The sequence below is a fragment of the Carassius auratus genome, unplaced genomic scaffold, assembly GCF_003368295.1.
Source record: "Carassius auratus strain Wakin unplaced genomic scaffold, ASM336829v1 scaf_tig00019387, whole genome shotgun sequence".
Taxonomy (NCBI): Eukaryota; Metazoa; Chordata; class Actinopteri; order Cypriniformes; family Cyprinidae; genus Carassius; species Carassius auratus.
In genome coordinates this window covers 14365-38665 of record NW_020524953.1, presented here as the reverse complement: position 1 = coordinate 38665, position 24301 = coordinate 14365, and the positions used below count along the sequence as shown (strand labels likewise).

At 35.3% G+C, this 24301-nt stretch overlaps 3 protein-coding genes across 4 annotated transcripts; all 3 read right to left on the bottom strand.

The window, feature by feature from the left end:
- Positions 1–1139: 1139 nt before the first annotated feature.
- Positions 1140–2770, bottom strand: LOC113076235 (lectin-like). Its single transcript, XM_026248892.1, has 6 exons — positions 2678–2770; positions 2375–2454; positions 1917–2059; positions 1672–1812; positions 1494–1605; positions 1140–1353 (listed from the first exon to the last, which is right to left on the bottom strand). The coding sequence occupies exons 2-6, from the start codon at positions 2442–2444 to the stop codon at positions 1253–1255; spliced, it is 567 nt and encodes a 188-aa protein (XP_026104677.1). The 5' UTR covers positions 2445–2454; positions 2678–2770; the 3' UTR covers positions 1140–1252.
- Positions 2771–3701: 931 nt separating this feature from the next.
- LOC113076240 (P2X purinoceptor 3-like) lies at positions 3702–9582 on the bottom strand. The gene is made up of 12 exons (XM_026248898.1): positions 9440–9582; positions 9044–9179; positions 8800–8871; positions 8631–8700; positions 7505–7598; positions 7346–7423; positions 7117–7258; positions 6618–6754; positions 5462–5555; positions 5319–5384; positions 4618–4695; positions 3702–4526 (listed from the first exon to the last, which is right to left on the bottom strand). Exons 1-12 carry the CDS (start codon positions 9580–9582, stop codon positions 4398–4400), a joined length of 1239 nt encoding a protein of 412 aa, XP_026104683.1. The 3' UTR covers positions 3702–4397.
- A 3342-nt stretch (positions 9583–12924) lies between these two features.
- LOC113076237 (FACT complex subunit SSRP1-like) lies at positions 12925–24300 on the bottom strand. 2 transcript variants are annotated; one of them, XM_026248893.1, is made up of 19 exons: positions 24194–24300; positions 23661–23767; positions 23408–23593; positions 23199–23304; positions 22110–22303; positions 21523–21623; positions 21299–21428; positions 21075–21178; positions 20638–20766; positions 19532–19753; positions 18011–18083; positions 17874–17879; positions 17176–17308; positions 16673–16718; positions 16190–16313; positions 15898–16065; positions 15320–15417; positions 15003–15177; positions 12925–14017 (listed from the first exon to the last, which is right to left on the bottom strand). In XM_026248893.1, the coding sequence occupies exons 2-19, from the start codon at positions 23712–23714 to the stop codon at positions 13952–13954; spliced, it is 2115 nt and encodes a 704-aa protein (XP_026104678.1). In that variant the 5' UTR covers positions 23715–23767; positions 24194–24300; the 3' UTR covers positions 12925–13951. The 2 variants fall into 2 exon arrangements, with proteins under 2 accessions (XP_026104678.1, XP_026104679.1); XM_026248894.1 differs by lacking the exon at positions 17874–17879.
- Between the last annotated feature and the right edge of the window lies 1 nt (position 24301).

The window sequence follows — 24301 nt, the reverse complement described above, 5'->3', positions numbered from 1 at the left end:
AGTACAAAAAAAAAAAAAAACCCGGGGGTCAGTTCATGACCCCTTTAACAATCTCCGATTATGAACCCCTGAACCCCTAAATCAGATTGACTGGGCTCTCTGAACTTCGGCACAAACAAACATGGTGGCGCCCATCTCAAGTTACAGATCACTATAGAGATCATTTATAAAGGTGTTTAAATGACAAAACACACTCATTTGAACATATTTTCAATATCAGATTGTTCATGACATGATAAACAAGTTTGTAAATACATCATATAACAAAATGACCGATGGAATATTTTAAACTTACCACTGAAAGGGTTAAAAGGTTGCCTTCATTACTTGACAGTGTGTACTGGTAAGTGATGTAAGTCGGCTGACAGCGATGTCGTTTGTGCACGACGTTCAACAATGAAAACAGAAGAACAACGGTTAAAACTGGATGATGGAGGATGCTGTGATCAGAGCTGTGTTTTTGTTGTGTCTCACAGGTTTCACAATAATGGACATGGAATGTCGACATATGCATAAAGTGATTGAAAGAACAGAAATGAGGACTAAGAATCTCCAGAGAAAACTGGCAGTGCTACATCTGCTACAAGTGCCTGCACTTCAGCGTCTGTATATCTATTGCTGTTCATCATACTTGCAAAATAAGTTGACACAATGTTTACAGTATGTTTACAGTATGTTTACAGTATGTTTACATTGCATAGTTTTGGAACGCATCTGGCCAATCAATGTATATTTACATCACCGATAGTATCAGTTGTGCTGGTTAGACCCTGCTCCGGAGTAGGAGATAATTTGGCGAAAGGCTCTATTATCCCATGGCACAGCTGATTGGTTCTCTCTTGTATCAGTAGCCAATGAGCTCGTTGCTTAACACTCAAATACTAGGCTAGTGTTTACTGTTTCAGTTTGCAGTGTGCTTCAGTAATCCTCCACCTTCCCCAGCTCCACCTGTATAGCTTTGCTATTAGGTGATTCATTGTATGCTATGGGGGTTATTCATATGTTATACTGTATGTGCCACAGCAGTATTTCTTATATGCTCATATCCATATGTTGTGGATGTATTGGCAGAAGCAAGTCTAGGTACTTGCCCTGCAGCAGCAGCAACAGCATAGCAGCACAGCAGATCTTATTCCACAACTCATTATTTTTATTAGAATACAAATTTTTATTCATTTGAAAACACATTGCATTTTCACATTTTTAGACAATGTTTCATGCTGAAGGTTTCATGCAATGATAAAAAAAAAGTTCAGTCTAGGCCCAAAGTCTGAGTCAAAGTTGTCTTCACTTTGAAGCCACAGATGTAGTTTTGTTTATCATGACAAGCTAAGTCATTCCATTTGCCAACATCTGAAAAAGTAAGAAAATAGGAAAAAAAGCAACAATGAATGAATAATCAATATAGATTATAAATTATATTTCATACTAATCATGTAATGATTTTACCAGTAAATAGATTTATTGGTAAAATGGTAAGGTGAAACCCTTACGATTAAAGTTCATTTCCACACAGTCTTCTCTGGAGTTCCAGTTGTTAGGCTCACCAGGTGTCCAAGTTTGATAGTTCCAGGAGGAACCATCAGTCCAGATGAATCTACCAGACTGAGAGAGTGAGACACATTTTAAAGAAAATGTAAAAAAAAAAAAAAAACAGTCTGTGTCATTTACCTGAAAAAACTCAAAGCCTCCGATCCAGATGCGCAGGTTTTGTGGGTTAAACCTGATCACAATGCAGAGCAGATCATCATTAGCCTCTGAGTTATGCACTGACACCAGGTGTCCACCAGGGGCTTGGTTTCTGCAGTTGTACTGTACGGGAAGAGCAACAATGTCAATGAAAATGAAAATGAAAATGTGGAAAGAATAATTTGGAGCATGTGAACATGTGATTTTGTTCCAGTGAAACGACTTACCTCAGCATCAGAGAAGTTGAGAGGGTTGCCAAAGTATTTGACACAGCGTGACCCCACTCTGTACCAGTCCTCATAGCCAGTCATTGGACATTGTTTAGGCAGAACACAGCCTGATGATAGACTTGTATGTCCAGCAGCCTCATCTAAATGACAACATTATGCACCAAATTTATCCTTTATTCTTAGAATTTTTTTTTCCAAAAGTGTGTTTTCACAGTGGTGTTAACAGTAGAAGAATTCCTCACAGGTTCCCCACAGAATATTTTAGCGAATATATAATTTTTTCTTTTCTAATGAAAAATATAAAAAATTTGAAGAACATTTTGTGCAATTAAAAGGTTATAAGCATAATGTTCTATATGGAAACATAATTGGCAAAAGAAAAAAACTTTTAGAGTGTTGTCGTTAAAATAGAGTGTTGTCGTATTTTAGTAAATTAAATAAATGTTCAACATCACCTCTCTCAATTGTTAAGACGCTGCAATGTCCCAAGAGGAGAGTCACCAATAAAAAGCTGAAAGACTTCATTCTTGCTTCACTTTAAAGGAGAAAACTTTATCTGTGGAAACTCACAGTTGTTTTAATAAAATTTGATTTTTAAAGACATTTTTCTTTTTATTTATTTATAATATTATAATTTATAATACATATAATAATAGATGGTTACCCAATTTTTTTTTTTTTTTTTTGGCTGCAATAAGGACAAAATATATTATGGTTTCTGGAAACAAGAAATGTTTTTGTTGAAGAAGAGGACTTACCACTGCAATCCTTCCACTCTTGTCTTCTCTGTTCCCTCAGAACTTTTAGTTTGTCTTAAGTCTGTAGCTGTGTACTTTTTCACAACTCCTCCCTTTCTATAACCAGGGTTATTATAGTTAACTAGAACTAAAACCATTTAAAAAAAAAATTAGATATTTAAATAAATTTAAAAAAATGAAAAAAAAATGAAATAAAATATAAAACCCCTCCGCTTCAATTTAAAATTAACATTTTTAATTTTCATTTAGTGTAACTTGAACTAAAATATCCTTACACCTTAAGTACATTTTAAAAGAAATTAACCCAAAATGAATATATAATACTATCTCAATGATGTTAAGATAGTAGTGTCTGTAGTTCAGCCTTTATAGTATTTAATGGAGTTAGACATACTGTAGAAGCTCATGCATGGCATGCATTTTTATTGCATTACAAATATAAAAAAAGTATATAATAAAAATTGGATTGACTAAATTTAGACACGTTAGACACGTTAGACAGGTATTATTTTGGTGCTGTTAGGCAAACACTTTTAACCTACTGTAAATGTGCAACATAATTAAGAAAGCGTGTTCTTTTACCACACAAGACCGTTATACCACTGTCCCATGTGGTTACAGACACAGTTGCTGATCTCTTAAAATTTGAATTGCTACTTTTCACATTGCAAAGTACAGATAATGGAAATAACAAGCTGAATGCATGCACTGTTTATCTGACTAAAAACTTTGATATTTTCAAGAAAGTCTGAAAATGACTGTAGAGCTTAATATCTTCTCTTTTAGCTTAGTAAATGTATTTCTCCTTATGTAAAAAATACTAGTATACGTTCATTTTTTACAACTCCCACTTCTCACTTTTTTTTTACTGCATTTGAACTGTGATACTTTTTCAGCAGTTTTCATACTGAAAACCTAAAGCTTTTAGTAGTGTTAATCTTCTAATGTTAACCATGTATTTTTTTACTCTTAAATTGGACATTGAGTCATTGATAGAGATATTTTGTCAGTCTTGTTTCTGTGTCATAAATCAATAATTAAGATGAGAACATTTTATGTATATTACAAATGACAAGTAAATGTAATTTCTTTTATTTCCCTGAGTCTCCCCATAACCTGCATCAAAGTCTACGAGCAAAGGAATGGAATTAGTGGTGGTATAAAAAAGTAACAACATGTTATAGTTTAGAATAAAAAATGATCATGCAATGTTACCCTGGCCATACTTTGCCAAAGGTGTGACTGATATACTTTAACAATTAGTTGAACAATAAACAGTATCACAAGATAAAAAACAACACATACATTTGGTATACTATACAATCACATGATTTATTAAATATTATTAACTAATTACTAGTCATCTCCATGCAAACACTATGAGCATACATACTTACTATTTAATACTTACAAAATAGAGATCACTCAGGCAAATAATTGATTTTGACTGATTGATTTTGATTTGAGACGTTTAAGATTGGGGCCACGGCTATAGTTAAAATATTCCTTATGTAAAATGGGGGGGATTCAGTTTCAGAAATTTGTTTATGGAGGCTAAATATTTATTTATTTATGTATAATGCTATAATATAGGTCTAAACTGTTTTATGTGGAATAGTCTAAGTTTAGTGGAAAAAATTATATCAATTATTACTTGTATGAAATGCATTTAATGAAGAACTATGTTTTTTTTCTGATTTAATTCCTGTGATCGGCACTATTAACTATAACGTTCAATGGAAAATGCTCCGGAGTCGGTGAAGAACTTCTCATCAGTTTTGATTGAATGCTCGCTGTGGTCTCTGCTCCTGTACAGTGAATTACTGCTCTGAACATGTGAATTTGATACCTACAAACAGAGCATGAGACAGACAGGCAAAGATTATTTTCATTTTCATCCTAACTAGATAGATGTAATGCTGTTGTCGAAAAATGCAAACCTCTTCAAATTTCTTGGCCTTGTATTGGTCAGCTCCTTTCAAAAAGTTGAGCAGAATGATGTCACAAAGCACTGTACCCTAAAATATAAAAACAAACAAACAAACAACAACAACAACAACAAAAACATTAAGAAAAACGATAGTTTTGTCCACTGACATGGGTCCTTATATACTGGTCTCAAAATGTTCAAGTTGAGGATGGAGGTAAAACTGATGTCATGAAAATTATTGTTATGCAAAAAGATAAATATACTGTAGATTATACAAAAGAACTGGCATGTTGCTCTCTGAGACATTACCTGGTTTCCATAAAGTGTCTCCATTATACAAGTAAATTATGTCTATTCTGATCGATCTTTCCTGAAGATCTGGGGCCAGCCAGGCAGTTTGTTCACTTCTCACTTGGGTCACATTTCAGATGATTTAACACATTTTCATTATTTGAGTTGTTTCGTGCTCAGAACTGCGGTAAAAGTGTTGTGCTTAGTAACTGGCAAGACAGAGCAGGACTGTCACACACACTTTTTTTTTTCTTAGCTCCTGCTGCCATTTTTGATTGAATTGACTGACAAGTTATTTTCTAAGAATTTTGTATGTTAAAAATGTAAGTACACTGAATAAGTGTACTTAAAAGCTATATATGGATTGCATTTTGCACGGTTTAATGATCATGCACAGAATCTAGTAATGAAGAAACATACCACGCCAACAGAAGTGAAGGCAGCAACCATGTTGATTAAGGTTGGGATCATGTCAAATTTTCCTGCCTTTAAAGAGAAGATGTAATGAGCTATTACGCTAAGACTTGCATTGAAAATACACAAACATGTTAATTTAAACTCACATCTCCATTAACCAGCACATCAAATCTGATAGCATAGGCTTTCAGCAGAGTGCGATACTCGGTCCCGTTCTCCATTTGAAAATACTTTGCATACCTAAGGACAAAGATTTAGACAAATAAGGATTATCAAACCTCTTAACTTTAAACAACTCAGTGCCTTTATGTAATATTTTACACACACTTTTTATACAAAACAAGGTGAATAAAAGGTTCTTCACAGTGATGCCATGTGGTTCTCAATAAATTCTCATACCAAGCTTTACTATCGTAATCGCGGGTTTATTATTCGGATATTTCGTGTGTACAGAGGTGTTTCAGTGTTGTTTTGGCCAGATAACTACCAGGAAGTGTGCAGGAAGCATGTGACACGATGTGGCGGTGTCCATATATGACACTCTAAGATTGACACTGGCAAGGCCCAATCAGAGTCTGAGCCACACACAGCACGAGCTGTGACCTCTGCGCACACACACAGATCGCTGGGAGAGGCTGTTTATCATCAGATCGCGTAAATCCGTGGAAAATGAATAGAAATGACGATTCTGTCTGAAGAAATATGAAGTAAAAATCAGTAAATATATCCATATATCTCTGCAGATATGCATCTTTGGTCTATAAATCCTTATTGACGCTGTTCAGTGAGTCTATGTGAACACAAATAAACCGCTCTTGACGTGACTGAATATGAGTGAGTGGTGAATTTCTATTCAAAATATGGCATAATACGGATTTATTATTTTGCACTTCTGACATAAATCACTAAATATCTGTCACTGCAACAATGTTTTATCAAAATATTGGTCAAATATCGAAGCTAGAGTCTTTAAACTTTCAATTGATGCACAGTTTGTCCAGATGAAGTAAGACAGTGATGTTTAATGTGCTGTGAAAGTGAAACAATAATAAACTGGGGCCGTCGGCGATGTTTGCACGTAAAGGGGTTAAACAAAAAAGGTTCTTCTATGGTATTGTGAAGCACCTTTATTTTTAAGAGTGTAGTATGGGGGCCACTCTAAAAGTTTCGTGAGTAACAACTGTGAACAATCAGGATTCATATGAATGAAGTATATGTGTTTGCTTGTGCAGTATAATTAGAGCTCTGCAGACTGCAGCATTCTTCATTCAACTTTAAGGTGGAAACAAAAGCTTCTAGAACCTGAAGTTGTATCCTGGAGACACAGTGGTCTTTGCTGACATGGCGTCCAGGCGAGTGAAGGAGTAGGTCGGCTTGCACTCATCATCTGCCTTGTCTAAATCACATAGCCATGCTATTTTTATCCCTATCACTCCCCCCTGAGAGAAAGAAAGAGAGAGATACCTTACATAAATCCAATTTGCTTTTGCACTTAAGGAGAAATAAAGATAATGCCATTTTCAGATTTTTTTTATATAACACTTATTAGATACTTTTATAAAAACAGTTATTATTTAAAACAACAGGTATTTCTTTGTTGTCTTTTAAACTATTTCCATTGGTGGAGGTAAATATCAGGAACTAACTGGCCAAATTACTTTTATAGAATTACTTATTTATTGAATTGTTGCATAGAAGCAATGCAAAAATCACATAAATAAATATACATAAAATACGTTAATTACAGTAGAAAGCGAGGGGTAAATTAAACAAATAAATAAATAATTAAAATAACACTCACTTTTTTAGCAAGAGTAGTAAAGTCCTGTTGTGCAAATCGGATCACATCCCCCACTTTGAATATCGGACAATACATGTTAGTCTCAAAGTCAAAATTACACTGCTTTATGTAGGAACTTTTGATGTTGGGCAAAAAGTTTCCCCTGAAAGGAAAAAAAATAAAAATGAATAACATCAGAAATGCAGATATTATCTTAAAACAATTTGTCTTTGTGTTTAATTGGCCTTACTTTGTGAAGTTAAAACGTGGGAAGCGAATGCTGTTCTTGATGAAGATGGTAAAGTTCTCCACCTCCATCATGGGGTTTCTGAGTAAGAAAAAACGTCATCAGTCCTTTTATTCAACCATTTACGTGTCTATTCATTTGTTCATTCACAAGCAGACTCACGGCTGAATTTCATCAATCTCTGCAGGACACCATCCTTTAATCTCACAGGTTTTTTGGTTAGTATTGAAGGGCACACAGCGTCCTGTCAGCAACCCTTCAGACAGCCAGTGAAAATAAACATAAGATATATAAGCCAGGGCTGTTCAAACCCTGCATCCTTTAAAGGCTGCTTTCATCACTAGTGCACAACAAACCGTGGGATAGTCTGGGCAACAAAGGATTCATCTGTTGTATCCTTCATTGCCTGAAAATCAACAGATGAATTTGTGGTCCAGACTATCCCACCGTTCGTTGTGCACTGATGACGATAGTTGTTTTTTTGGTTGTTGGTGAGAAAATGCTGGATTCGCTGGCAATGATGGCCTTGTGGGCAGCATGCTGACATAGTGTGGCTTTGGTTGTCCCGTGATGGAATTCCCCCTTGTGGACCTTTCCCGTTCCCATACCCCATCTCTCTCTTCCACTCACTTTCTGTCAAATCTCTACTGTCCTGTCATAGTAAAACTAAAAAACGCTCACAAAAATGCTTTAAATAAAAGAAAGAAAATGCCGGATTACACTTTAAAATTAAATATTGGGTTTAAAAAAAAACAACAACAACTTTAAATCTTTCTATTACAGATATTTAATACTATTTATTATGTACATAAATGGACCAAGGTGAACATATTTAGACAAGTTCTCCACCCTATTTTATTTTCAGACTTTTGAATATTGAACTAGTACTAACAGTACTGCCTTTTATCAGTGGCAATAATTATGTTTAGTAGAAGAAAAAAAGAGCAATCCTTCGTACGCTAGACCATTCCATTTAACAATGCCCAGTCTGACCTTCGCGGTCCTTGAAAGTGTGGCCTTTTAATTCCACATGCTTTAAAGGATGCAGACTCTGAATTGGAACACAGCAAATAGACCATTAAGGGGTCACATTTTAATCAATTGATATTTTTATGACGTTACTATTTTTAATAGGTTTTCCTTGACAATTTCAGGATCACAAAACAAACGGTAAGATTAAATGCAAAACAATTCAGAACTATATTGAATTGTTTTGTTGTAAAAATGTGATGATTCCTAATGATTTGGTCTTACAATAAACTCAAAGATGATAAAAGGAAAAACTTACCATTGCTAGATGGTTTTGACATCAGCTTCTTACAATCAACGTCACTATTACATTTCAATTTGAGATCGCTCTGAAGATTTACATGTACAAACACATAGACACACACAGAGACAAGAATCAGTCAAATTCATGTACAATCATCTTGACAGATTTCAGTGTCCTCGCTCACCTCTGGACAGTAGCCTTGAACTTGATTTTCTGTCGTGATGAGCTTAGTGATTACGCAGAACACTGATGCCCCCTGGCACACACACACACACACACACACACACTACTTATATAAAACTGTCATCAAACAATGTGATATGTTTTATAAATAAATACAGATTATATTTATCATACCGCATATGTACTGCATTCAACTATACTGTATATATACACCTCTAAATATTTGAAAACTGCTTGACATTTACTTGAGTAGGTGTGACATAATCGGCTACATCCATGATCCGGTTGTTATACTCTCCAAACCCTTTCACTTTAGTCATGACTGATGATTCAATAGCTGTGTCTCTCACTTGATAGGCTTTCTCATACAAAAACACCCAGCTGAGAGAGGTTGTGTAGGGAGGAAATAAAGAGAGGGAGGGTGGGAAAGATATAGAGAATGATTTAATAACTTTCTTTAATGTAAAACACTTTTTTACCGAGATCAAAAAGATGATCCCTGCTTCTTAAAGTACTTTACACCAATTATGTTGAAACAAAAGACTAAACACAAGCTGTTCAACTGAATTGTTTGTTTGGGCACAATCTTAAATCTATCTATTCCACTGACATTATAAAAATAGTGTCTCAAAACAACTCACCCAATGAAGTATGTGATGATGAGGAGTTGGACGACACGGTTTATGATCCCAATAGTCCAGCTCTTTACCACCACGGACTTGGTCGTCTCATAGGTAAAGAAATCTGTTATGCAGCTCCACATTTTTCCAGAACACTGCTGCATTCACAAAATTACACTCTGCGTGTATCAGTGTATTTATGTGAAAGTTTAGTCAGGAATATAGTGTAGAAGCATCCGAGATATCCGTCCAAATGATCCTGATTTCTTTTAATCGAAAATCAAATACAAGTCAAAAAAAGCTCTTCAATGATCTATCTTTATGGTTTGCCTGATATAAAGTCTCCACATCTTGAGAGAAGATGCCCTCTCTTCCTCTTAGTCCCTCCCCTTCTCCTCCCTCTTTCCTCATTCTTCCTCCTTCAGTAATTCAATCCTTTCTTCAGATATAAAATTGGCATGTTACACTCAGATGCTTTCTTACCAAGTAACAAACCAAAGTCAGAGTCAAACAATTACAAATCAAAATTAAGTACAAGTCCCAAAGAAGTTCCTAGAGTCTTCTAATTTACATAAGCATCATACACTATCCATAATAAAACAACTGAATCAGATGCAGGGTATTATGGAGTGCATAAAAATGCTATATTTACAGTGTGTGAGAACTAGATCACATCTATAACTTCTTTGCCCATAAGTTGATGGACTGTATTTAGTCATTTGCAATATAAGCTTGTTATCTAAACCATCGTGTTCTGATGAGATTGACTGATGGTTTTTATGTTTTTTTTTTTTTTTTACTAATATTATGTATTTTTAATTAACCCTTTGATTTTTTTACCATTCAAATGTTTGGGGGCAATGTGTTAACTTTTTTTTCCAAAGAACTCCCTTATGCTCACCAATTATTTATATCTATAAAAATTATTACAACTTAAAATAGGTCTAAATTACATTTATTCCCTGTTTTGAATATTTTTTTTGAATTCTTTGATGAATAGAAAGTTCCAAAGAACATTTATTTGAAATATTTCCTGTTGCTTTTGATCAATGTATCTTTACTGAATAAAAATTGAGCAGTAGTATATTACTGTATTAACAACTTTAATGGAGGATGTTTAAAACTTATCAAGTTAAAATAAATTTTTTATATTATATTTAACATTTAGGCCCATATATAAGACAAAACAAACACCTTCTAACACTGAAACGTCAAGCTGTTCTTTTACAGAGAGCTGAACAAGAATGTCATGTAACTTCGATTACAATTAAGCGAATGGGAAAGATGCGATTAGTATCCATCCCACAACAAGCACTAACGCATACACACACTTAAACCACAACTGAGAGGTCCCATTTCTTAACATGGCCAAGAGAGCAACCATTAACGTGTGGTTACCTAACTCTATAAGTACAATACATCTGGGACTCGCTTCCCTGCAAAAAACACACATAAAGCAGAAGTAACGCATGACAGAGAACCAAATCAAATGAGAGACAGCAGAGTGAGGCTAGCTCAAGTACTGCTGGAGTATTTGAAGATGTCTATCAGTCAAGGATAATGTTGAGTGTTAGATGTCTCAAAATGATTTGATTGTCTTGAAACAGGATCTTGAGATGAAGGGAGGGCACAGAGTGAAAAGGGGGGGTAGGGGGAGAAAGAGACTGAGGAGAGAGTGAGGAAATGGATGGGACTCAATACAAATTGGTGAACAAAGTCATCAATGCACAAAATGCAATAATGAGCAAAGTGGTTTGAGAGGCATGATCGAGAGAGACAAAATCCACAGAAACCTAACAGATATGAATGGGGGAAAGGGGGGGGGGGGGTAAGAGGAGAGGAGAGATGTTGCATATACCAGGAATAGACAGCAAATTGATTGGAAAATTAACACTAAGAAGGACATAGAGCCCCAAAAAATATTAAATAGAATATTTAAACAGCACTGATTTAATAATGCTGGTTTTAGGTGAGGAATACATTTTAATTAAGGGATAACTATAACAACAGCAATGACATCATTTTTCTCCTTTTTAACCTCACTATACAAAATGGTTCTACTTTTAATATTTCTCTAAAAAAGTGAAAACGAGTTATTAAAAAGTGTAATACATATAATATTAATAGTAAAAATTATTTAAAAAAATAACAAAATAGATATAGTCATAGTTCCTTCAGGCAAGCTGATAATAGCAAAGCCAAGGTCAGGGTTTCCTAGGCCAGGGAACACTAGTAAAGTGTGCTATACAGACACTATAAGTTGATTTGGAAGAAGAAAGTGTCTGGAAAATCAATATCTGTAATGTAAATATAACTGTACCATTAATCTTTGACGAGAGACATACCCGTTTAGTGTTTTGAATGGATTCAGTAAATCTTAACCTGCAGCAGAGTCATTCACAAGCTGCACATGCTTGTGCGGGTTTTTGTTTTTTTGATCGTATGTTAATATTAACTTCTTCCAGCATTCTTTCTGTTTAGTTTAGTTATTTATGAAGTGAGACACCAGCTCAAATGGTTTGAGTAGAGCCCAGTGTTGCCAATTTAGCAATTTTGTTGCTAGATTTAGCAACTTTTCAAACTACCCTTTCTTCAAAACCACCTAGCAGCCAAGCAGCACATCAACCCGGAGAGAGCTGGAGATAGATGCCTAATAGTACAAACATCAAATCTGCATTAAATTTCTAGTTCCAATAATAAATGCACATTTATGATACACCATGTTATTAGGTTGTATATATAATTGTTGTTTAGGTGGGTACACTGTAAGAAAAAATATGTGGAAAAACTGAAAAGGTACTAGTAATTTTCTGCCAGGATATTAAATGTAACCCTGTAACCTTAAAACACAGGTAAAACACCTGTGAAAAATAAACAGTACATTGTGTCTTATTTTTATACTTTCGTGTAGCACACTAACTAACTACCAGTACACTGCTTAAACTATTATTGCTCCGAATGTGCAGTTTTACTATCACGCAATGAAAAGGTACTGGTAATTGACATCACAACATAAAGCAACCATACTTAGTTTTCAACTGACCTAATTAATGTTACAGTATTAAAACTAGTAACACTAATAGACTATTTATTTTTACAGTCTTCTGTCTTAGCAGTTTATGCAGTAGACACCATGCATCACTAGTTTTGATCCTAGACAGACTCTAAACAGATGACGGAAAATACAACACACGCTGTAACTGTAGAAAAATCTAGAAAGAAAATGCAATGATTTAATGGGGGTCGGGCTACGAGCTTAGTAAATTTATGTCAACGAAGATTAAATGTCGCCCTTTGTAGTGGCTCAATGGGACTGACCATTAAACAATCTGTTGTTTTCTTTTTTCTCCATAACATCATTAGAAAAAAAAGTGTGAAAATTATGTGCTGAGGTTGATTTGTACTTCTTGATTTGTACACATTGTACTTCTTATGCTTTACAGCTAAAAATTAAAGGATGTCGACGCTTTCCAGAACTATCCACATCCATTAGCAAAAACAGACTCTCAGTTGTTGGTTTGTTGGCATTTTACTAGGCTTAAATCATGAACTTAAAAACCACATTACATTTCCACTTACATTCCAGAGGAGAACTGATGAGGGTTGTAAAACACTGAGTAGCTGTATTCATGACATTCAATATTCAAGCCAGTAATAAATTTAAGATTCATTTTAGTTTGTTGAATAATTTCTTAAAAACAATACCATTTTTAAATGTTGATTTTTTTTTTTTGGTTACAGTAAACGTGTACAATTAGTAACGTGTGTGAACAAAATACTGTGTAAAATAAATGGTGAGCTCAGATCAAACAAAAAAATTATGAATACAGGATGAATACAAATGTAAAAAAAAAATATTTTTACATTTAAGCAATTATTTTCATAACTTGTTATTCAAATGCAAATACATATAGAGTAAGTTTAATAGCTGTTAAAGATACGGTTTCTGTTGTGTTTGGAAAGCAGCATTGTAAAATATCTCTGTACAAGCAGGGATCTGAACAAGGACTGGACAACACAACACTGTTTTAAAGAAATAGGTCACCCATGTTTTGTTCTAAATCTATTTTCCACGCAATTTGAATGAATAGGGGATGAAGCATAAAACCTTCAGAAAAGATTGAAAAAGCAACCAGAAGTATAAAAACTATTTATCTATTTTGTGCATTGGATTAGCTGATTCACTGAAAAGATCGAAAAGAACGATTTGTTGATGAAAAAGACATCTCTACTGCTTTCGTGAATGAGCCAAGGAGAGCTAAGGTGCGAAATATAGAGTACATCTTACGTACAGGATCGAAAGTAAATAATGACAGAATTTTAATTTCTGGGTGAACTATTCCATTAATGTCAACACTATCAAAGGTATATACAAAAGTGTTTATGATAGTCTCGAAAACTTGAAACAAAACTTGATGTTTTGCCATAATATGTACTGTATCAGGACTTCATCCGGTCATGTACACTATAATGATGAAAGGGAAATGGTGTTTTCTTCCATTCCCCTTTTAATGTGTCTGTCATTAGTGTCTTTTAGTCTGAGCCAGACTCTTCAGAGCTAGGCGGTGTGCTGACCACTTCCTCTTCATCATCAGACCCCTGTGTAAAACAATAGCACCAACAGAGAGTGACAGGGAATCAATGAATACAATACCTGCTTGTATAGGATTAGAACTGAATAAGGAAAATCAAATGATCAACAGTCAAAAAGTGTCAAGAAGTCTGGATGCATCAATTGTAAAATCTACACGCAAGTATATTTTTATATTAAGTTTAGTATCTAAACTTTTTAAGTATTTATTATAATCTAAGTCAATGTGAACTAATTATTTTACAAGAACACAATTTAGATTGAACAAAACTCAAATTATATATATATATATATATATATATATATATATATATATATATATATATATATATATATATATATATATATGTATGTGTGTGTGTGTGAATATATATATATATATATATATACTGTACAGTATACAGTACATTGGTCACAACACTTTTTATGTTATGTATATAATTCCATATATAATTCCACATGTGTTAATTCATAGTTTTGATGCCTTCAGTGTAAATCTACAATCTTCATAGTCATGAAAATAAAGAAAACTCTTTGAATGAGAAGGTCTGTCCAAACCTTTGGTCTGTACTGTATATATATAATCATTAAACTGGTCTTTTTAAATTCCCATTGAGGTAAAATCTTGGAAGACTTCATTAGTTGTGTATCAAAATTTGGACAGAATTTCGCATTATGCTTAATTTACAATCCGACATAGTAAGATATAGGCAACATGTGATTGAAAAAAAATGACTGCTTGTTAAGCTGTGGTCACACAAGACTTAGAGTGACCACATGTAATGAAACTGCGAAGGCAATGGGTGAAAAAAAAAATCTGTTATTCAAGAAATACACCAATTTTGACAGCCTGACTTCTCAGGGTGTGACGTATGCAATACTCTGTAATCTTTTTCTGAGCAGCCACCTATACATTTAGCCACCAGTAAAGATAAATATGTTAACTATGTTAACGCATGAAACAAATCTGTGAAGTGATTGTTAGTGTGTTACCTTGCGCTTCCGTCCCTTGCCTTTGTCTGACTCTGATGAGCTCTCCTCACTGGATATGAACTCTCGACTCTTGAAGCTGTCGTTGCCTGTAGCTCGCTCCTTCTCTTTTTCCCTTCCACCAGCTGACTTCCTTTTCCTTTTTTCTTCATTCTTCCCTCCTTTCTTCTTTTTCTCCCTTCAGGAATGAAATGTGGGGAAATGGTAAGACACGGCCAGTTACTTAATGCTAAGATCATATTTTGGAACAATATGATGGTGAGTAAATACACTGTCCATTCAAAGTGAGCACAGGACAAAGTTGTGAATATTTTGAGTACTTTTTTGAGCTGCCCGAGGAGCCTCCTCCACTCTCCTTGTACTCTCGCATCGCTCTATCATACTCTTTCTTTGCTTCCACTGCTTTCGCATCCCACTCCTGGTGGAAAAACAAAATATCAGTTCAAGTTCAAAGGGAGACTGAAGGAGAAACAAGACAGTTAGAGGAATCTAATACATTAAAGGGATAGTTCACCCAAAAATGAAAATTCTGTCATTAATTATTCACCTTCATGTCATTCCAAACCTGTAAGACCTTCACTCATCTTCAGAACATAGTTTAAGATATTTTTGATGTAATCCAAGAGCTTTCTGACCCTCCATAGACAGGAAAACATTTACAAATTTCAAGGCCCAGAAAGGTCGCGAGGAATACCTTTCTGGGCCTTGATCGTGTTAGGATCCTTGCGGTCTATGGATAATATCTTCATTTGTGCTTTGAAGATGAACAAAGGTCTTACGGGTTTGGAACGAGATGAGGGAGAGTAATTAATGACATAATTTTCATTTTTGAGTGAACTAACCCTTTAATATTGTGGAAAGTCCACTGAATGTGTCAGTGTTAGAGAGTGTATGTCACCTCTTTCTTCTCTTTGCCAAGTTGTTTCCACATCTCTCCAGCCTTTTTGGAGATTTCTGTGATAGAGATGCCCGGGTTCTCTGATTTAATGCGGTCTCTGCTCGAGTTCAGCCAGAGCATGTAGGCACTCATTGGCCTCTTGGGCGCGCTGCTGTCCTTTGCCTTTTTCTACACACAAGAAGCATTGAATTTTGAGTAAAAAAAAAAAACTTACTAAATGTACTTAAAATATATTTAAATAACCATTGTGCAAACTCTGTCACCCACATGTTTTATTCTTCCCTCTTCTCACCTCTTTCTTCCGTGGTTTTCTTTCTTTTACAAATTTCGCTTTCTTGGCTGGTTTCTTCTTCCGATCGCCATCACTGTCTCCGTCATCAGCGCTGCTTTCACTGGCAGAGGCCTTACTGTCATACCTGACACACAAATATGACTTAATGATTTATCACCCTCACCATTAAATAGTGTAAGCATGCTTGCTGCCTCAACATTAAGGTATTCTGAGTGGTTTTTAGTATCAAATCTCATTGATAGGGTATTATGGGTGGTTTTATAGATGTTTTTTGACAGTTTGTAATATCTGCCAGGCAAAAATTGCAAGTCTCTTCTTAACAAGCCTCATGACTTGAGGTATCAAGAGGTTTTAAACGACGCAGCACAAACTATACACCAAAGTTTAATACTTACATTTAAGAGTTTGTTCATGTATGAGAAATAAATAGTAATAATAAGTTTGTCTTTGCTAAAACTGGCATGTCAACACAAAGCCTCTTACTCCTCTGCAATTTCATCGTCTTCTTCTCCAGGATTAAAAGACTCATCTAAAAAAAAAAAAAAAAGTAAAATGTTAGTGTCATTTTTGACATCTAAACATCTGCACCTAGGGGTGGGCAATATGGCAACAAAGTTATCAAGCTTATAGAAGAATAATAAATCATCATCACTAAATAAAAACAGAAAAATAATAATTTCAAGCAATAGAATAAATCAATGTAACAGTACAGTACAAAGACACAATTGAAATAAATCGTTTTTCATTTATGTCTAACAAAATAAATACTATAATAAAAATAACAAGAACATATTAGAGTTTCTTTTGTGTCTTATTGTGCCATCTATTATACCATAATTTATGCGAGAGTGTAGCATTATAAAATGACATGAACGCAACTGCAACAATCTGAAATCTCTACTGACACATTTTTTTACCGGTTTATTGTGTGTACACCGGTCATCTAAACACAAAATCATTTTTAGCTTGCAGACTGATTGGCTCACCACTCTCGCCCTCTGAGTCGTCACTGTCATTGCCCTCCTCACGGATCTTGCCCTCTTCTTTCATGCGCTCCAGGTACGCATCGTGCTGGTCGTCGTCTGAGTCACTGTACATGTTATCATTACCTTTCATGCCCTGACAGAGTACAAATTAAAACATCAGGGCTATATATAAATATCATTGTAAAGTTAGTATTTGTAACAAAGCAGACACAGGAAAGCCCTCTCCAAGCAAAAGATTTCAAACCCACTCATGTTCACATACTCACCGGCCTTTATCTCTCTCTCTCTCACACACACACACACACACACACACACACACACACACACTCATATAAGCAATCAGTGCTAACTCATTCAAAAGCACTCCCTTGAGCAATGCTGTCTTCAGCACACAGAATTATCTATCATACAAAAGGTTTTCTCGTAAAGTGACCACAAAATTATATTCAGGTTTCAGACACAATACTATTGTGGTCTTAATGAAAGTCTGTGTGATCTGAACACAGCGTTAAGCTGGTCAAATCATAACCAGCAGTCCGCCTTTCCACATTTTGGTGGATGAGACATCTGCCTTAAGCCATCAAAGATATGAAAGAACACATTTGACACTCGGGTTGTGATTGAGACACGCAAACAAACACCATGCAAGCAAGTTATTGGAGCACCGACACCAGACCAAACTGCAGGGCAATACCAACCTTTTTCTACATGAACACAATACAGACATACACCACAAACACAAAGAGCAGAATAAGTGTCCGTCCACGGTGTGAGGGGTCTATGGACATGTCTAAGTGGATGAATATTATGTAGTGCTTGATAGAAGAAGACGTACCTCTTTGAAGCCTCTGTTCTTGATGCTTAACTTCTTAGCATTGACGAAGTCGAAGAGTTTCCCATATTCCTCCCTGAAGAGAAAGACAGAGGCAAAACAAACAGAGGATAAAGACTCTTTTAGTGAGTTAAAGCTTGTTCACACCAAGAATGATAACTATATGTGACCCTGGACCACAAAAAAATTCATAAGTAGCACAGGTATATTTGTATCAGTAGCCAACAATACATTGTTGGGTCAAAATGCATCTTCATGCCAAAAGTAATTAGGATATTAAGTGAAGATATTTTGTAAATTTCCTAAACTAAATATATAAAAAATTTCATTTTTTATTAATAATATTAATTTCTAAGGACTTAATTTGGACAACTTTAAAGACCATTTTCTCAATATTTAGATTCCTGATTTTCAAAAAGTTATTTCTCGGCCAAATATCGTCCTATCATAACAAACTCTACATCAAAGGAAAACGTATTTATTCAGCTTTGAGACTTTTCCTAAATCTCAATTTTTTTTAATTTAGCCTTATGACTAGTTTTGTGTTGCAGGGTCACCTATTAGCTTTCATAAAGTTAAAGTTTAAAGTGTATCCAGAGGTTTTGTAAACTTAAATGCTTGAACTCTGGATTCTGATTGGCTGTCAATGTTTTCTTTCATAAGCTCAGGGGGGAAAAAAGAGGAAAGTGATTCAATCAATATTGTTCCCCTGTGCTTTTATCATTATAAGCTGTGGTGTGGTCATCCCTATTCCATTTTGTAATTGAATAACTATCTTTAGTACGTTATATAGGGAAATCTTGAATGTTTTAGTGAGATATGTTTTAGTTCATTAGATATGAAACACAGTATGTACAATGAGTATGAACAATGAGAGTTGTGTGTAGGATTTTTACAAAAATACAGAACCAGAATGTAGTGCAAAAGTGTGTTTAAGTTTGCTCAAAAAATGACCTGTTATTATTTACTCACCCTCATGTCTTGTCAAACCTGTATGACTTACTTTCTTCAGTGGAACACAAAATCTCAAGTGTGTGTTTGTTTGTTTTTGTCTACACAATGGAAGTCAGTGGGGTCCAATTTTGCTTGGAAAAAAATAGACAAAAACAGAAACTTTTGGGTAACTATCTCTTTTAGTTTTGCAGAAAGTGTTGTTTCTCACACATTAGTGTGATGTGATTAACTGATGTCTTGGTGTATTGATTCAGTCATAATGTGTGTTAAATTGAAAATACTTTAATGTGCATAAAGTAGCTTTGATTTTTCCCCCCTTAACGTCTAATGTAGAAGGGGTCAGGTCACTAAAAGAGAGGGGCAATTTTATTCTAGAATAACAAATAAAATCACCACAAAGAGGCAGCACAGACCTTCTATGGCAGATGGGGGTAAGTGCTTAGGGACATAATGGCAGGAAGTGCCTTAAACAGGATATGGACACTGGCCTTTTCATTACTGGTGTGGTCAAGTTCCCACAAAGTTATGTTCTCAACAAATGGACAAGATTAACTGTGGGCTCATGGGTACCTCTCGATGCTGCTGAAGGTGTATTGATTTCCCTGCTTGGTCTCGATCTCGAAATCAAAGGAGCGGGTGGTGGTGGTTCCACGAGCGAAGTTCACACAGGCGATCTCCTCGAAGCGCAGGTGCACTGGGGGCTTGTGCACATAGATGAAACCTCTTTCCAGAGGATACAACAGCCCTGAACTGGCCTTGTATGAACATGTTATACACTGAGCACCTGAGTGACTAAAGAGAAGAGTGAGAGGAAATAACACTGGAAGGGGTTTTCACAAAAATACAGGCTTCACTGAATTTGCACAGATATTACTGTTTGTTCTACTACATAATTCCAGAATATACAGCAATATCTGAAACATTAAAGAAACGCATACTTTTATGCAGCAGGGGTGCATTCAGTTGATCAAATGTGACAGCAAAGAGATTTACATTCTTATAAAAAAATCTACTTCAAATAAATTATGCCTTTCTATTCATCAAATAATCCTGAAAAAATAAATCATGGTTTCAATATACGCATTAAGCAGCACAACTTTTCCCAACATTGATAATAACGTGAAATGTTACTAGAGCACCAAATCTGCATATTCCAATGATTTCTGAAGGTTAATGTGACACTGAAGACTGGAGGAATGATGCTGAAAATTCAGCTTTGATCACATGAGTTAATTACATTGGAAAATATATTTAAAAAGAAAAAGTTATTTTACATTTTAATAGTATTACATAATTATTATTTTTTTTTAAATAAAAAAACGCAGCTTTGAAGATCCACAGGAGACTTTTAAAAACTGCAATATTGAATATAACTGACCCCCAAACTTTTGTTATTAAATTACTATTAAAACATACATCAGGAAGATTCGCTGCAACTGTATTATATCAGATATTTAAAAAACTGCATTTTGGTGTATATTGTATTATATTTATGTATTTTATCCTCTTTAATCTTGAAAAACATAATATTAACAATATGTAAAAGTAGGTATATGTTGTTTTGTTTAAAATAATTTAAGCTAATTTATACTTTTGACTTGTTAAAAAAGTCTTTTTGCAGTTGTCGGTTTTTTAAATCTAATTTTCTTTCACCGAAACGTTTTTGCAGTGCTTACCCTTGGAAATTTCCAGGCACTGTGATCTTTCTGTTGACCAGGGCCTTCATGACTCTGCTGACCATCTCATAGAGAGAGCCAGACATGTTTTTATGAAGTTTCCCCTCAAAACGTCTCTCAACCTCATCCCTGCAGAACACGAGAGAGAGAAACCGTATTGCTGGATGGCAACACATTTTGAAGAATGAGTGTAAATGATGGTATACGTTTGAGTGACATATTCTTTTAATCCCAGGTTGCTCCAAGGTGACTGTCCCTGTAATAACTCTACTGTAACTTGCTTAGGATAAATGCATCTGCTAAACGACTTCTTGCTCTAAATTAGTTTCATCAACCTTGCTGAAATGAATGAAAGCTACCTTTCTACTTTCAGTCTTGGCAGTAAATGTAAAGAGTTTACATCCTTCAGAGTCCCTCATTCACTCACTCTCACTCACTCATTCATGTTGAGAGTAAGGCTGATATCCTCCTCCTTAGAAAACAGAAGAATGAGAAAATGATAGCGGGTTTGACCTTGTTTAATAGGCGGGTCCAGACTGATCTGAAACAGACAGAGAGAGAAACAGATCAATGCAAAAGACAAAGCCCTGTGATACTAGTACTAAAGATGGATCCAGACAGAAAGCACAGGTTGTTTAACAGACAATGATGCCGCACTCACCACAAAGAACATTTGGCGCTGATCCTTATGAGGCAACAGGAAAAGGCGGAGCACTGTGGTGTATGGGATCTTGTAGTCAAATGTCTTACCATGCAGATGGAGGAATGTCGGATAAATGCGGATATCATACCTACAGAGAGCAAAAACCATCAAAACTTTGCTAGTTCACATTATATTTTAATAAGATAGCAAAACAGTGTGGTGTTATGTTTATGTATATGTACCTGCCCCTTGGTGTGAGGCACTGCAACTCTCTGAAGATACACACAGCATCTCCTGTAGCCTGGATGACATCTGCCTTTGACAGAATGTTCTGAGCAAAAGCCTAAAACAGCAGAGAAGAGTACCGTGACCTCATTAGTTTTCAGTTGAAGTGGGCTTTACGGAGGCAAAGATTTTACTTTAGGGCTCTAACTGGAGTCTGTATAAGCTTAGAGAAAAAAAAACCTGAACATACAAATGAAAATAAATAAATTGATTAAAATAACGAAATATTACAATACAAAATGTACAAATTAAATAAATAATAAATCTAACAGTACAGCACTATATAAAGTAATATAAGAAAAAAACATTATAATATTTTATACATTTATAATGTTATTTTTTCTATTCAAATTAGATTCAGTTGGGTCTTTTTACATGAAAATGTGTAACATAATTTTAGGACGTGTGTCACTCACACAAGGACGATCATATTTTGGGTCATCTAAAGACTGAAAACCCCTGCTTTATAGGCATATTATGATTATTACTTTTTAGACTGTGCCATCTGTTGGTCACTGTTAGGTAGTGGCGCACACACACTTACCTCCACAGGGTCTGCACCCTCCTCTCCTGTGGTGGGTGGGACATAGAAGCGCACCTCCATCAGGGATACCTCTGTGTCATCATTCTGATGAAACTCCACAGTGACCTCGTTCTTTCCCGTGGCACACTGGGACACACTGTTGAGCGGAATCTCAAACGCTGGACTCTCATTCACCTCAAATGAAAGCAGCGGTCCTGAAAAGCCACAGGAGGACAAAATATTTAACACTTGGATATGGCAGTGAAAGCTATGTCTATTAAAATGCAAAGCTGGTTAGTTATTAACAGTCTTCTATTATTTCTATTAATTATTTTGAATTGATTTATTATTTCTAGTGGTCGACCAATACAGTCTGTTGATCACAACTTGTGTCTTAAATATCAGGATGGCTGAAAGCTGATATAAAACTAATAAATTATATCACAGTATTTTACTTAAAGAGTCTAAATAAATAAACCTGTAAAATAAAATAAAAATTATTCTTAGCTATGCTTGATTCTGTAATCCTATTAAAGTATTAAAAAAAAAAAAAAAAAAAAAACGCTGATTGCAAGTCTATGTGCACGGGTAATAATTTTTTCCCTCACTGTAAATATGACACAGCACAGCATTGTTTGAAATCAAGGATTTAAAGTTTGTATATGAGGAAGTATTATAGTGTTTGCCTTTCTATTATCACTTTAGTAATAATAGTAATAATGTATTATTAATCTAGTAATATATATAATAGTAGTCTATTATTACTTTCTATTATTACCAATAATTTAGTTCACTTAAGAACTGTTAAACCAAGTAAATTAATAAAGAATGAGCACTCCAAAGTGTCTCGCTTAAGCAGCGCTTTTCAGGCAAAAAGAAAAACTTGTTTGTCGTGGCCAATAATTACAAAAGTGCCAAAAATCAGCAAATTTATGGTGAAATATCAGTCAACCACTAATTATTTCTAGAAAATCAAAAGTCTAATACTGTGAAAGTTAGAATATTGTACCATTCATCCTACAGCCCATAGAAATCTGAATTAAGGTCACTATAAAAAAATGTGATACTGTACATTTCTCAGAAATGGTGTTGCGTCAGGAATGCACTGACCATTAAATTTAGCAGTGCCCCAATTCCAGCCCTTCACACACATATCTTTCTCAACCAGCTCCACCTTGTAGTTGGCTTTGAAGTACTCTGAGATCTTTTCAAGGTCCTTTGCATAAAAAGAGAGAGAAAAATCGAAGACATGTAACGAAACAGTGGAGGCTGGAGCAAACTGATCTACTTTTAGTATTTAATCTGTATCTCAGACTCACAGTGTCTTTGAAGCCATCATATTTGTAAATGTTGCCGGTGCTGGTCCACAGCTTGATGCCGTGACCCAGACACACTCTCCTCCACTGGGCTTGAGTCAGCTCAGACACCGGAATGCTGTCCACCTTCCCAGTCTTACTGTTTTTATACACCACTGTCTGTTTACTGAAGCGAAGACGCCCATCGTTCTGCAGAGAGAGATCGGTCAGATATGTTCAAGAATAACATCTGCAGGCTGTCATAGCATCTACTCACCCAGGTGCCCTTGACCTCCTGATAAATCTCACTGAACTCCAGAGTGTCGTTCATGTCTGCCACTCCAGCTTAGACAAGAGTGGACCTGTGACGTTCAAAAGCTGCGACTGCAGAGGTAAAAATCATACATATATACATTATACAGTATTCATATAGATTTTTTGTTATCTTCTCTTCTTCTATCTTCGTTTCAAGAGTGTTGTCAATGATCGAAATTTACTAACTGATGCTGAGTCTGCACTATTTTCATTGCAAGATGATTTGGATGTCATTTACCGTTATGCTATACACTAAGTATCTGCGAATCTTAATATAATGAAGAGGCACTTCAAATGCTTTTCTAAATCTAAACATATAAATGGAGCTAGCGAAGCTATCATATTCTGGCATCCAGTAGCGGCTGGTGTTTTTTTCTGTTTTTATGACGAACGACAGATTTTAAATTGTCAGTAAATTTCTAACGTGGCTAGTTTATTTCGAACACGTTTATGGCATATGTAATTAAATATGTGAGATATTTGAATCAGCATTACTGTTATTCGGCGAGAGGATCGAGGCCGAGTCCCGTGTGCGTAGATTTGAGGAGCGCAGCGAAGAGGTATTGTTCGTCGTGACGCCATCACGCTCCGTGCGTAGCCCCG

Coding starts and splice junctions, on each gene's coding strand:
- LOC113076235 (XM_026248892.1), bottom strand. CDS start 2,444: ATGAAGTCTTTCAGCTTTTTATTGGTGACTCTCCTCTTGGGACATTGC. Junction 2,060..2,374: donor CGTCTTAACAATTGAGAGAG/GTGATGTTGAAC, acceptor GTTGTCATTTAG/ATGAGGCTGCTGGACATACA. Junction 1,354..1,493: donor TGTGGAAATGAACTTTAATC/GTAAGGGTTTCA, acceptor TTACTTTTTCAG/ATGTTGGCAAATGGAATGAC.
- LOC113076240 (XM_026248898.1), bottom strand. CDS start 9,582: ATGCAGCAGTGTTCTGGAAAAATGTGGAGCTGCATAACAGATTTCTTT. Junction 6,755..7,116: donor TTACTACTCTTGCTAAAAAA/GTGAGTGTTATT, acceptor TCTTTCTCTCAG/GGGGGAGTGATAGGGATAAA. Junction 5,556..6,617: donor TCTCCAGGATACAACTTCAG/GTTCTAGAAGCT, acceptor CTTTGTCCTTAG/GTATGCAAAGTATTTTCAAA.
- LOC113076237 (XM_026248893.1), bottom strand. CDS start 23,714: ATGAACGACACTCTGGAGTTCAGTGAGATTTATCAGGAGGTCAAGGGC. Junction 21,429..21,522: donor TGCCTCACACCAAGGGGCAG/GTACATATACAT, acceptor TGCTCTCTGTAG/GTATGATATCCGCATTTATC. Junction 16,719..17,175: donor CGACTCAGAGGGCGAGAGTG/GTGAGCCAATCA, acceptor TTTTTTTTTTAG/ATGAGTCTTTTAATCCTGGA.